At 39.9% G+C, this 12993-nt stretch overlaps 1 protein-coding gene across 3 annotated transcripts in view; it reads right to left on the bottom strand.

Moving 5' to 3' along the window:
* Window positions 1-9273: 9273 nt before the first annotated feature.
* Window positions 9274-12993, bottom strand: part of epha7 (eph receptor A7) — an 85949-nt gene continuing 82229 nt past the window's right edge. For all 3 annotated transcript variants that reach the window (XM_085372233.1, XM_085372231.1, XM_085372232.1), the window contains exon 17: window positions 9274-12648. In XM_085372233.1, coding sequence (XP_085228359.1) covers window positions 12534-12648 — 115 coding nt within the window. In that variant the 3' untranslated portion in view covers window positions 9274-12533. The remainder of the gene's footprint in view (window positions 12649-12993) is intronic.

Genomic DNA, 12993 nt, shown 5'->3' with positions numbered 1-12993 from the left:
GCGACGGTGTGTCCTTCCGGGGTCAGAGGGCGCCCTGTGTGGTGTTGTTGTTGTTGCTGTGCTGTTGCCGCGCTGAGCAGTTAGCTAGCGGCAGTGTTCTTCTGCAGATGTCAATAAACGGCTGTGCTCCCTGGCTAGCTCACGGGAAGCAAGACCAAACGATACCTCCGTCTCCTCCTTGTCTGAGCTCGCCACAATATTTTAGTTCTGCTGAGCCAAATAAGACAGGTCAGGGTGAAGAAGTGACAGCCAAAGAAAAACTTACCACAAAACGGAAAAGTTATGACAAATCAGACTATAAGGCAAAAAGAAAGTGCAGCTTTATGGTTTCATGGACAAAAGAATTTCTGTGGCTGCAATATGACAAGCGAATTAACCAGGGCTGCACATAAGTGGTCCGCAGGTGCGCATTCGCTGTCAAAATAAAAAACGGGCACAAGATATGAAGTTGCAACGCGTGTTTGCATACATAAGATTTTCAGGAGGAGGACAGACATTTATTTAGAACTCTTAAAGATGTCGAAGAAGCAAGCTCCTTTAAGCAATTACTGTGATGTTCCTCCACCTCCAAAGAAATGTCAGAAGGAGTCCGAACCACAAAAGAAGCACGTATTCTCGGAAAAGTAGTTGCAGGAGGTGAGCTGGCTTCAAACAAATGATGAACGCACAGAGATGTGGTGCGGACCCAGATAGCAAGGAGACATTGAAAAGGGCCCTGTTTCAGGAAGCCGGTTTAGTGGAAAAACTGAGTAAGTATACCCTGAGTTAACGAAAACTCTGGGTTTTCGGTTTCAGAAAGCGAGTTCAGATGAAGCCTCAGTGAGTCACTATGACGACACACTCCGTGAAGCTAACCTGCCCCCTAGCAGGTTTACTACAACTAACCCTGACTGTCTCCGCCCCTTCGTCGGAAACCTGACAGTAGGAAGTGTCGGACATGGCGTGCCCCTTCCTTGAAGAGCCAGTAGATCGTGAAGCCCAAATTCTCCGCAGGGCTCTCCGCCGGGAGAGAGTGATCAGAGCGCGTTTGGACATTTTATCATTTCCTGATGATTTTCTGTGTGAACGTCACCGTTTCTCAGCACAATCTATAATTTATTTGGATAACATCCTCAGGCCATATATTACGCATGTGACACATCGCGGACATGCTCTCAGTTCATTACATATTATTTGTATTGCACTTCGGTTTTTTGCAAACGGGAGCTTTCTGTATAATATTGGTGACGCTGAGCACGTTTCCAAGGCTACCGTCTGTCGGGCAGTCAGGAATGTTACAGTTGCACTGAAACGTCTCCTGTACACGTTTGTGGTGTTCCCCGGTCATAGACCCACAAGATTTATCAAAGAGGGATTCCACAAAATTGCAGGTAGCAGGATGACCAAAACTTAATTTATGATGTGGTGATACTTGAACTACTACTTAAATTTTACATTTATTTTCACGGTTCCCAGGCGTGATTGGCTGTACAGATGGCACTCACATTCCAATCATTGCTCCTTCAGTAAATGAAGGAGACTATGTGAACAGGAAGTCTTTCCACAGCATTAATGTACAGGTACATAGTTCCCTGTAGCATTTCAAACTAACAAATTATTTCATCATAGTAATGGATGCTAATTTGTGTTCTCTGCACTGTGAAGATCATATATGATGCTGCCAACATTATCACAAATGTGGAAGCCAAGTGGCCAGGCTCTGTCCATGACTCACAAATATTCCGTGAATGTACACTGAGCACAAAATTTGGACATGGTGAGTTGAGAATACTGTAAAATATATAAAGACCAATTGCTTCAGGGACATTTGAACTGAAGTGTATCCTTCTGTCTTAGGAGAGTTCACTGGCTACTTGCTTGGTGATAGGGGGTATCCATGTTTACCCTATTTGCTTACCCCTTACCCTGACCCTGAACCGGGCCCACAGCAGCGATATAATCTGGCTAATTGCAGGGCAAGAGCCAGAATTGAAATGACTATCGGAATGCTTAAGGCCCGGTTCCAGTGCCTGCAAAGACTCAGGGTCACCCCAGAAAGGGCATGTGACATTATTGTGGCATGTGTGATTCTTCACAACATTGCCACAATTAGAGGAGAACACTGTCCTTCTGAACCAAACATCAGCAGTGATCCAAACCATGAACATCCTGACCCTCCCACGGACATACAAGATGGAAGAGCAGTCAGAGACACCATATGTCACAATCATTTCTTTTGACCCATCACCTCAACATGTTGAAAGAAGAATAAACAGATTTTTTGTTCAACTGGCTTTATTGGTCGCCTGTATTTCCTGTACACAAAGTATTAAAAGATGTAAACCTCATAAAGTGTCTCTGTTGCTTCCTCCTCTGTAACAGCTGTCAATGTTTCTTCATTATTTTCCTGTAGTAAAGAAATAAACAACATTGCTGTTCTACTGTAAACTCATATAATCTGTGGAGTATTACTCACAACTGCATGTTGGTCTGGCTCAACAGGAGGCTGCACCAGATGCAGTACACCACCACCATCAACTGATAGAATATGAGGTTTATACAGGTCACTTATAACTTACAAGGGACCAAATGGCAATTAACAAACATACCAATCACCTTACACTTCATTGTCATTATGCTCTCAAAGACAACCAAGACTGAGGGAAGGCAAAATCAGTAGGAAAATAACTTCACTACAAAATAATCCATTATGGTAAAGAGTTTATCAAATGAATGAGCAGCACTGCAAAGGTGACTGTGAAGAAAGGATGTATGCACATCATGTATTATTTTGGATTTACCCCCTATGTAGGCACTTGTGTCTTGCGGGGTTATTGACTCAGAGGATGTCCCCACAGAGATGCCTTCGGCCACAGGGCGCCCACTGTTTTGGCTGAGGGCCAACTGCTCAGCCTCTGTGAGTGGTGGTGGTGGAGGACCCCCACCTGTTTTTCGGGCCTCCGCTTTTTTTCTGTTGGCTATAACGGGTCACATTTGAGCATACAGAGTAAGCAAATATGTACTTGTAATGTGCTCAGATAATTTCAATAAGTGCTTACAGAAAGAAAATTAATGTAGCCTCTAACTGCAATTGATTTACATCGGACAAACAGACCAAGCACTATGGCTCATAATACAATTACACCTTACCTGTTTGGACTATATTTTTATATTTCAGTTTTACTTGCTGCCAGGAACGTTTGGGGCCTGTTGGGTTGCACCTGCGCTCACATCACGTCACAAAATAAAATGTATAAAATAACAAATAAAATAACATATGATAAAATAACGTGTTAAATGGGTGGAAATCCCTAGATCAATGTTTATATTAACACTCAGGCATTGACTCTGTCGGCTATGTTTTGCCATGCATGCTCCCTTTCTTTTGCAGCTGTGGCTGTGTTACTTTTTTCCGCGGAATTTGCATGTTATCGGCATATACTGCCATCAGAATTTCGGCCTCAAGCGCTGTGAAATACATTGACCGCGCCCTCTTTCCCTCCGTCTCCATGGTGACTCGCTTAATCTGTGCTCCGCTTATCAGGGCTTTATGTATCCTCGTCCGCGCGCTTAACTTGGGGTTGACGCAACTCCGCGTTGATTGAACTAATTGTTATCAGCCTTTCTGAAACCGAATATTCCGAGTTGGACAGTTCGGGGTTACTCAACCCTGCGTATCGTTTTTCACTCTGAGTTTTCTAAACCGGCTTCCTGAAACAGGGCCCAGATGTTGATTTTCCATCTGAACCATCAGAATCGTCAGGATTGAAATGTCAACACAAAACCAATATTGAAACAACATTGAAATACTGATGAAACCTTACACTGACATTGAAATAACATTGATTCACTGTTGTTCTGTCATCGTTGATTGTTGATCTATTTATAGTTGACAAGGTGACAACAATCACGTTGAAAAACCATCGATTTATGGTTGAGCGGGAAATTAAAGCTGCTACCACTTGGACTATTCCGCAGCACCCCTATCACATTGGTACATCCCTCCAGGTAACCATTGTCTTGTACAGTAGAGCGGGACATTAGATTTACTCTCAGCGGAATTGACCGGAGAAGAATGTGCCGTGAAAATTTAATAAATGACAAATTAAAAAGGCATGAACATTTGTTTTGTATCGAAAAAATATCGAACCGTGACACCAAAGTATCGAACCGAACCGTGAATTTTGTGTATTGTTGCACCCCTACTATCTAGCATAAAACTGGATGAGAATGTGCAAAGGAGATGGTAGTGGGCACATGAACCACAGAACATGCATAGAGAAGCTTCCCCTTTGTTTATTTGAGAAGTCCCGCAATTGTGATGATCACAACAATGGGCTACAGTGTTACTGCATCTATCCATCTATGATATTCAGGGATTTCTATTGATATATGACTGACTATTTTGCATGTGCCAACAAGCATTAATGATAAAAGGAGGGAACTAGTTTATTAAACTATGACTTCAAGTGGCCCATGTCAGATACTGTAATGTTTGATTTCAGCTTGATTTGATTCAATTTAATTAAATTCAGTTAAATAGGACCAATTCATAGGAACAATCTTGTCAAAGCATTTTATAGTGTTGGGTAAAGATACTCTATTATTAGAGAAAGAAACACAAATACAAAAAGTTTTCAAGTGAATTAAAAGTCAGTCTAGGTGTCACGGTTCTGGGTCCGTTGGACCCAGTTTTTTGAGTTTATTATGTTTTGGTTTATTTTTGCATTATGGATTGTTTTCTGATGTTCTGGTGCTATGTTTATTATTATCATTATAGATCTGTTTCTGTTATTCTTGGTGAGGGATTAGTTCTTAGGTTTTGGGTTCTCATGTGTATTGCAGTTCTGTTCAGTGTCTAGTCTGTCTCTCAGTTTCATGTCTGCATCTTGTTTAGTAATTCTTGTTTCCTGTCTTATTGTGAAAGTCTTTGTCTTATGTTAGTGTGTGCAGCTTAGCTCCCCTGTCTCGTCAGTTCTGATTTCCCCCAGCTGTGCTCTCCTTCTGTGTCTCATTCCCCTCGTTACTTCCCAGTGTATTTAAACTCTGTGTTTCTCTGAGTCAGTGTCGTGTCATCCCTCATGCTGTGTGGATCTCCCTGTGAGTTTTAGTTTGTTGTTTCCCTAGTTTAGTTTGTATGTTTTTTCCCTGCCAGCAAATAAAGCCGTGATTTTGAGTTCACCCCCTGAGTCTGTGAGTCCTGCATTTTGGGTCCAACTCCTGCCTGCCGCACAACGATCCATGACATTAGGTCTTTCTTTAATTGACAAGCTAGAGAGTAAGATTGCAGGAACTCCTTGGCATTTGCTTCGAGTATTCTGATAGAGGGTGTTGATTCATTTAAAGTAATATATTCATCCTCCTCTAACCAGGCGAGGCAAACTAAACCATAATGCTGATCAGTTATTAAACTTGTTACTGAGACAGACCGACCTATTGTCCCAAATTTAACTGATTTGCTTGTATGTGCAGTTGAGTGTTATATTATGCTTTCTTTGTGAGTTTTTATAATTAAACCGTGTTTTATAGATTTTTATTTTTTATTTTATTTTTTTTATTTGGTTGTTGGTGGCATGGGAGCAGAAAGACTCTGGAAGGATGGAATTTTGGATGATCATCTGTAACCATGGTTTATATGCAACTACCACAAACTTTTTTTTGTAACGGAATATTTAGTTTTCTGAACTAATATTAGGAAATGTAGACTAGTTGAACCTGAACACAAGATATTTCATAATGATACCCTTACCTTTGTCCTACTTCAAAGAGAAATATGCACAGATATTATAGTGAGAATTATCAAAAAAATAGCTTTGGATGGATCCAGAGTTTTGGAAAACTGATGCGTCTGTCAGAAGGGTTGCAATAACACACTTTTCAAGGCCTGTAACCAGCTGTACCCTCTGGCCTTTTTAGCGAAATCAGAGAAGGAAAAAGTTTGTGTTTAGACTCAGCGTGTAGTGTGCTGGACAAGACCTGTGTGGGAATGTAATTCTGAAGCAGGACTGGGAAGGTTCAATACCTGTTGCACTTAATTTCATATTGACAAATATAACTTTTCAAAAAGTTCAGAGAAGTCTTTCTATATATTCCGTGGAAAATTCGTGAGTGCCCCCCACCCGAACCCCTAAAAATCAGTAGATCTTTTTGAACAATATCTTTTGAAAATTTGTTCCCATCATTTTTGATCCTTGGAAACTGCAAGTGCAGGAACCATGTGACATTTTCAGAGCCAAAATACATACTTTTTTTTTATTACTAGATTAAATATTAGCTTTACACTTTTTTTTTTAAAGGCTCCCTATGGTCAATATGATGGCGTAGAGGTTAGCACTATAGACTAATAGTAAAGAGGTTCTGGGTTCAAACTTTACTGGGGTCATTGACTGTTGTCTCTTGATGTTGATCAAACGTCAATGAAATCTTGAGTGGTCTGTAAAATCACAGAGGAGATTGAAATAGTTTTCTTTCATTTTGTTATACTCTCTCTGTGTATACCCATGACAGGAGATATCCCTAATATTGTCATTTCAGGCTAACAGCTGTGGCTTTGGAGGAGAAGTTTGTGACTGGAAGTTTGAAGGAAGAACTAAAAAAACACTGTCTTAGCCAGAGTACAAAGAGAAGAGCTGCACAAAGCCACTTTAAGATGAGATCCTTGTTCTTTAAGTAAAACAAGACTACAAATGCCTGGGCCCTATTTCAGGAAGCCGGTTTAGTGCAAACTCTGAGTAAGTATACCCTGAGTTAACGAAAACTCTGGGTTTTCGGTTTCACAAAGCGAGTTTAGATTAATTCTGAGTGAGTTACTATGGCGACACACTCCGTGAAGCTAACCTGCCCCCTAGCAGGTTTACTTCAACTAACCCTGACGTTCTCCGCCTCTTTGTCAGAAACCTGACTGTAGGAAGTGTCAGACATGGCGTGTCCCTTCCTTGAAGAGCCAGTAGATGTTGAAGCCCAAATTCTCCGCAGAGCTCTCCGCCGGGAGAGAGTGATTAGAGCGCGTTCGGACATTTTATCATTTCCTGATGATTTCCTGTGTGAACGTTACCGTTTTTCAGCACAATCTACAATTTATTTGAATAACATCCTCAGGCCTAATATTGCTCATGTGACACATCGTGGACATCCTCTCAGTTCTGTACATATTATTTGTATCGCACTTCGGTTTTTTGCAAACGGGAGCTTTCTGTATAATATTGGTGACGCTGAGCACGTTTCCAAGGCTACCGTCTGTCGGGCAGTCAGGAATGTTACAGTTGCACTGAAACGTCTCCTGTACTCGTTTGTGGTGTTCCCCGGTCATAGACCCACAAGATTCATCAAAGAGGGATGCCACAAAATTGCAGGTAGCAGGATGAACAAAACTTAATTCATGATGTGGTGATATTTGAACTACTACTTAAATTTTACATTTATTTTCACGGTTCCCAGGCGTGATTGGCTGTATAGATGGCACTCACATTCCAATCATTGCTCCTTCAGTAAATGAAGGAGACTATGTGAACAGGAAGTCTTTCCACAGCATTAATGTGCAGGTACATAGTTCCCTGTAGCATTTCAAACTAACAAATTATTTCATTATTAGTAATGGATGCTAATTTGTGTTCTCTGCACTGTGAAGATCATATGTGATGCTGCCAACATTATCACAAATGTGGAAGCCAAGTGGCCAGGCTCTGTGAGTGGTGGTGGTGGAGGACCCCCACCTGTTTTTCGGGCCTCCGCTTTTTTTCTAGTGGCCATAACGGGTCACATTTGAGCATACAGAGTAAGCAAATATGTACTTGTAATGCTCAGATAATTTCAATAAGTGCTTACAGAGGGGAAATTAATGTAGCCTCTAACTGCAATTGATTTACATCGGACAAACAGACCAAGCACTATGGCTCATAATACAATTACACCTTACCTGTTTGGACTATATTTTTATATTTCATTTTTACTTGCTGCCAGGAACGTTTGGGGCCTGTTGGGTTGCACCTGCGCTCACATCACATCACAAAATCAAATGTATGAAATAAAAAATAAAATAAAATATAATAAAATAACGTGTTAAATGGGTGGAAATCCCTAGATCAATGTTTAAATTAACACTCACACATTGACTCTGTCGGCTATGTTTTGCCATGCATGCTCCCTTTGTTTTGCAGCTGAGGCTGTGTTACTTTTTTTTTCTGCAAAATTTGCATGTTATCGGCATATACTGCCATCAGAATTTCGGCCTCAAGCGCTGTAAAATACATTGACCGCGCCTTCTTTCCCTCCGTCTCCATGGTGACTCGCTTAATCTGTGCTCCACTAATCAGGGCTTTATGTATCCTCGTGCGTGCGCTTAACTTGGGGTTAAAGCAACTCCGCGTTGATTGAACTAATTGTTATCAGCCTTTCTGAAACCGAATATTCCGAGTTGGACAGTTCGGGGTTACTCAACCCTGAGTATCGTTTTTCACTCTGAGTTTTCTAAACCGGCTTCCTGAAATAGGGCCCTGGTGTTTCCAATCAAATAAAGACTCAACAGAGAACACCCATATGGAAAAGAAATAGTAAAAACTTATGTGATTACTCATGAAAGTGGCCACTTTCTCATTACTTTCATACATTGTTTTAGTAAGTATCCAAAACATACAAGTTTTATTATATAATTTTTCAAGGGATCTTATATCTGTTTTCACTCTTATATGCTTTTCATACAAGTTTCACAAAAGACAGATACAAAATTTATAAGATTTATATATATCTTTTCCATATGGGCAATGATGTTGAATACCTGTGTCCACAACTAAAAATGGCAAAAAAAACATAACACAGGATAGGATAAACGGCGTATAAAGAAAAAAAAAACACTGCAAAGGAGACTTGAAAATTATATAGATTGTATTATATTTCCAAAAATATATGTACAGTCTATTACAAAGGTTACAAAGCAAAAAGAATTGTCTATGTAACAAGAAACTGTCTAATTAAATGATCTTACAGTTCTGCTTTTGGGGAAAATACTTTTGACCAGTGAATATTCTCAGTACTCTGATCACAGAAAAATAAATAATGAATCAACATTTATATTACTGTACAATAAACTAGAAGGCAAAATCAAAACAGTCAAAGGAAAGATGGGAATCCTATTAGCTGTCTTTGGTCCTAAATGAACAAAATATGTACAACTGAAATCTTGTGGGTGACAATAGTTCATCTGTGAAATAGAAAAATATAGTGCATTTTCAATGTATCCAGAGCTCTCTACTGAGTAATATGTGTAAAAAGTAAAAAAAAAAAAAAAAAAAACCCCAAAGAAAATCAATATAAATAAAATGTACAAGTTTTACAATTAGACCATATACAAAGATGTCCTCAAACCCCAGCTCTTTCTCAAACAGTTGACAGTGCTGCACTCTTTGGAAGCATCCACCACCTTGCCAAAGTGGAGAAACAAATTTCCAACTGCTGAACCACAAGATTTAAAAAATATGTTTGTATTCTATCTGCTACTCCTAAATTTCAGCCAGCACTCTATACCCTGCAGGTTCCTTTTATTTTATTTTATTTTTTGCCTTTTTTCATTTAAACTTTTTTTTTCTCCATGAAACAGAGTCACAACTAAACTTTTTTTCTCCTGTTTTTTCCAGAGTTGAGCAACCTGAAGTTCAGCATGATTCAAGTTGAAACATTGTATTGATTGCATCCTGGCCTTAATCTCAGTTTGGCTCAAACTGCTGTCTTCCCAGAACAGAAAGAAAAGAGGGACAGAGGCATCCTACAGTAGGTGTGAGGGGCCTTCTCCAGGGGTCTGCTTTGAAAATCAGAGCAGGGTGTAGGGAGTTGATGGTGAGAGACAGAGCGCTGCCTGTGAACTGGGGAGTTTTGTGCTGACTGAATGACTTTATGCCAGTATTCAATTCAAAGGCCCAATTGCTGAGGTCTGCTGTATGGATAAAGGGAGGTTGTGTATGACATAATGGGCTGGTCAGGGCTAATTTTGGGCGTCTCATCCCAAGATGAATCCCACTGTGAAAATGGATTTAAACAGTGCATCCACACTAAGCCAGATGACGTTGTTCATTTTAGGACAAAACTGCATGTTTTTCAAACTGAGAAGGAATTTTTCATCCACACAAGCATGGTTTAAATATGTCAAACTAACAGGTGGCAATACAGCAAACGGTTGAGAAAGTACAGAAAAAATGTGACTTTGAAATGACTTAATTGATTACAGAAGCTGAAGTTCTAAACCCTGTGTGTTGTCCATTGTCAAGACTATATCTTAGCCTTTTTTGGTGAGGCTCAGGATTCAATAATGTCTGTGGAGGCCTTTTTTGTTGTCTTTTCTAGATTTTTGAACCAATTTCAGTCACAGGCTTAGGGTGGACAAAAGGTAAAAAAAGAACCCTTTTTTAGTGCTTGTGGCCCAATGTGGACATTTCAAAGATGACAGAGGAAAAAATGAAGAAAGCTTCAGTTGGTTTTACTGGCTGTTAGCGAGCTCCAGGTTGATTCCTGATTTGGTTGTACTTTTTTCTATGGTGAGAAAATAAGTAAAGCTTTGAAAACACAGAGTTATGTTTAAGGTCGCAGCAGCAGTGAGAGAAGAACACCACTTCCCTTTATGTGACAGCTGAATACCTACATTTTCGTATCAAAGGACAGTGCAGTAAAACAAATTCAACATTGAAACTTTTCCTTTTTTTGGGAGTCTTTTTTGTTTGTTTGTTTGTTTTTGAAGTGGAGACAGATGGCACCAAATAGGTTGATTGGCTTTTAGCACATCCTCTGCACAGCCCCCTCTTCTCTGTTCTCCATAGAAAGCCATATGGAAGAAAAGAAGAGGAATCTTAAGAAACACTTTAATGCATGTTCTGTCACATCTGCTCCTGTGAGTGATGAGCTGCAAAGACGCATGAATAAACAAGGAGGCTGCATGGCTGCCTGCAGAGCCGGGACGGAGGGATTTAACAACACAGTCCGTGTCTGAGAGGAGCTCCATGGTTTGGTCTGGCATTTTCATACCTAGACCCTGAAGGGGCTTGTTGATTTTTTTTTTTTTTTGTTAGAAAATGATGTCAGCATGGCTAATTGGCACCATTTAAGTGTTTTATCTCTGCAGTCACTCAATTCAACATTTTCATGCCACGTTAGAGTCTCATCACATGTTTAACATATCATAGCGGCAAAATACAACATGATTATTTCATTTGATGAGTTGGCATGGTATTTTTTCCAAACCATTTCAGGTCAAAGAGGTACATTTGTTTCCTTTTGCAGCAGTGACTGAATCTTTCCAAAGGTTTTGTCTCAGAATAGCACACCCATGCTTTCTATGTCATCTAGCACCTTAAAAAGTCCCAGTCGAGGACAATTTCTACCTGGTAATTATTGCTCTTTTTAGTCCAACTCTTTCTCACTGACTGTGTCACTTGTGGCATAAAACAGAGTCTGTGCACACAAGTTCAAGATAAAAAGACATCATGCTAAAAACAAACACACAAAAAAAGGAAGTAGTACAACACTGAAATGAGCCACAGAAAGCAATGCCATTGAAGTGCCTAAAATAGTGGCAATACTTAAACACATTTTAAGGCAGTATTACGTCTCGTCAATTCTTGAACGCACTCGCAGCTAAACAATTCTTCAAAACAACCACTATGTAAAACATTTTAGGCAAAATGATGGCAAAGCACAGCTGCAACTCCAATACAATCTTTCAAACGTGCTGACACATTCTACTCAACAACCAAGTGTATCCCATAGTGAACACTAAGGGAAGGATAGATGAAGGATATTGCTACTCTGATAGAAAAAAATTCTGGTGATTTAAAGAACAGTTTGCTTCCTGCATCTCCATCTGTGCTGCACTCATCAGAAAATTGTTTGCTAAAAAATGCTGAAAATTTGAAACCAGGTCAAGAACCCACTCCAACAGGCTGCAAAACAAGCGTGTGAGGATAATATTTTCACTTCAACAGCACATGAAGGAAAACAAAAGTCATTGCAAACAGTCCAGTACAAAAAGTACTTTGAAATATGCACCTAAAAAGTTCTGTCTCTGTTTGGATAAAAGAGTTACCCTGTTGTCACATCCAAAGAGGAGAGGAAAAAGAACTTTTATATGTGCCAAAACGTGTCATCGTGGCAGACACAAAGAAAAACGAAAAAAAACAAACAACTAAAACCGCTTCAAGGTGTTGTAGTTCGTATAAAGGAAATCCTTAGACAACGTGTGCACATAAAGAGAAATATAAGCGGCAAACTCCTTTCCAATGCGCTGTTTGATATGTGGTTTAGTTTGTACGCGCTTCTACAAAAAGAAGGGAAAAATACATTTGTCTCATCCAGGTAGTTTCTTTTTTGTTGCCGTTTTTTGCCCTTTTCCTCTCTTTAGTGCCCTTTAAAGAGGCGGACCACAATCATTCACTGAGAAACAAAGGAATGATTTCACTCCAGGCACAGCCAGAAGAGTCAGACATCATACGTCTGTTTGCTTTGACAATTATTCCATTTATGTCCCAAGTCAAGTTTTGTTCTCGCCCTCTCCGAAGGCAGCCTGTCAGAGATCGTCACACCTGGACACCTGTGCCGTGGAGGTGCAGCATCTGGGCTCTCATAGTCTGTATGCTGCTCATGATCTTTTTCTGATGGCCCACCAGAGTGATCCCCAAGCTCATCACATCCCTGGAAAAGAGGACAACATTATGAGTCAGTGCACCATCACAGCCTCAGCTTTTCCATTATTGTGAGTATACAGCTAAACACAGCAGGCTTGTTTATGAATCTTAATAATGAATTTTCACAAGGTGAGATAGCAAAACCCATAATCTAAAGTAGTCTTTTTTTTTCCCCTTTGGGAAGTTTGGAGCTCTTTTTATCAAAATATACTTGGTAATGAGTTTATCAAGATCACAGGTAAACAATATGGAAACAAAAAAATAGGCTTATTCCCAAGACAATGTGGTTCAGAAAAAGAACTGTTTTTTCTTGGTGAAATAAAAGCTAGTATTAGCCACTTTATGGTGGGTT

This window comes from Diplotaxodon limnothrissa, linkage group LG15, assembly GCF_057381915.1.
Source record: "Diplotaxodon limnothrissa isolate DT_005_m linkage group LG15, D_limnothrissa_male_GT1.1, whole genome shotgun sequence".
NCBI classification, from domain to species: domain Eukaryota; kingdom Metazoa; phylum Chordata; class Actinopteri; order Cichliformes; family Cichlidae; genus Diplotaxodon; species Diplotaxodon limnothrissa.
The sequence above is the reverse complement of the archived record's forward strand: the minus strand, read 5'-3'. Positions and strand labels throughout refer to the sequence as shown.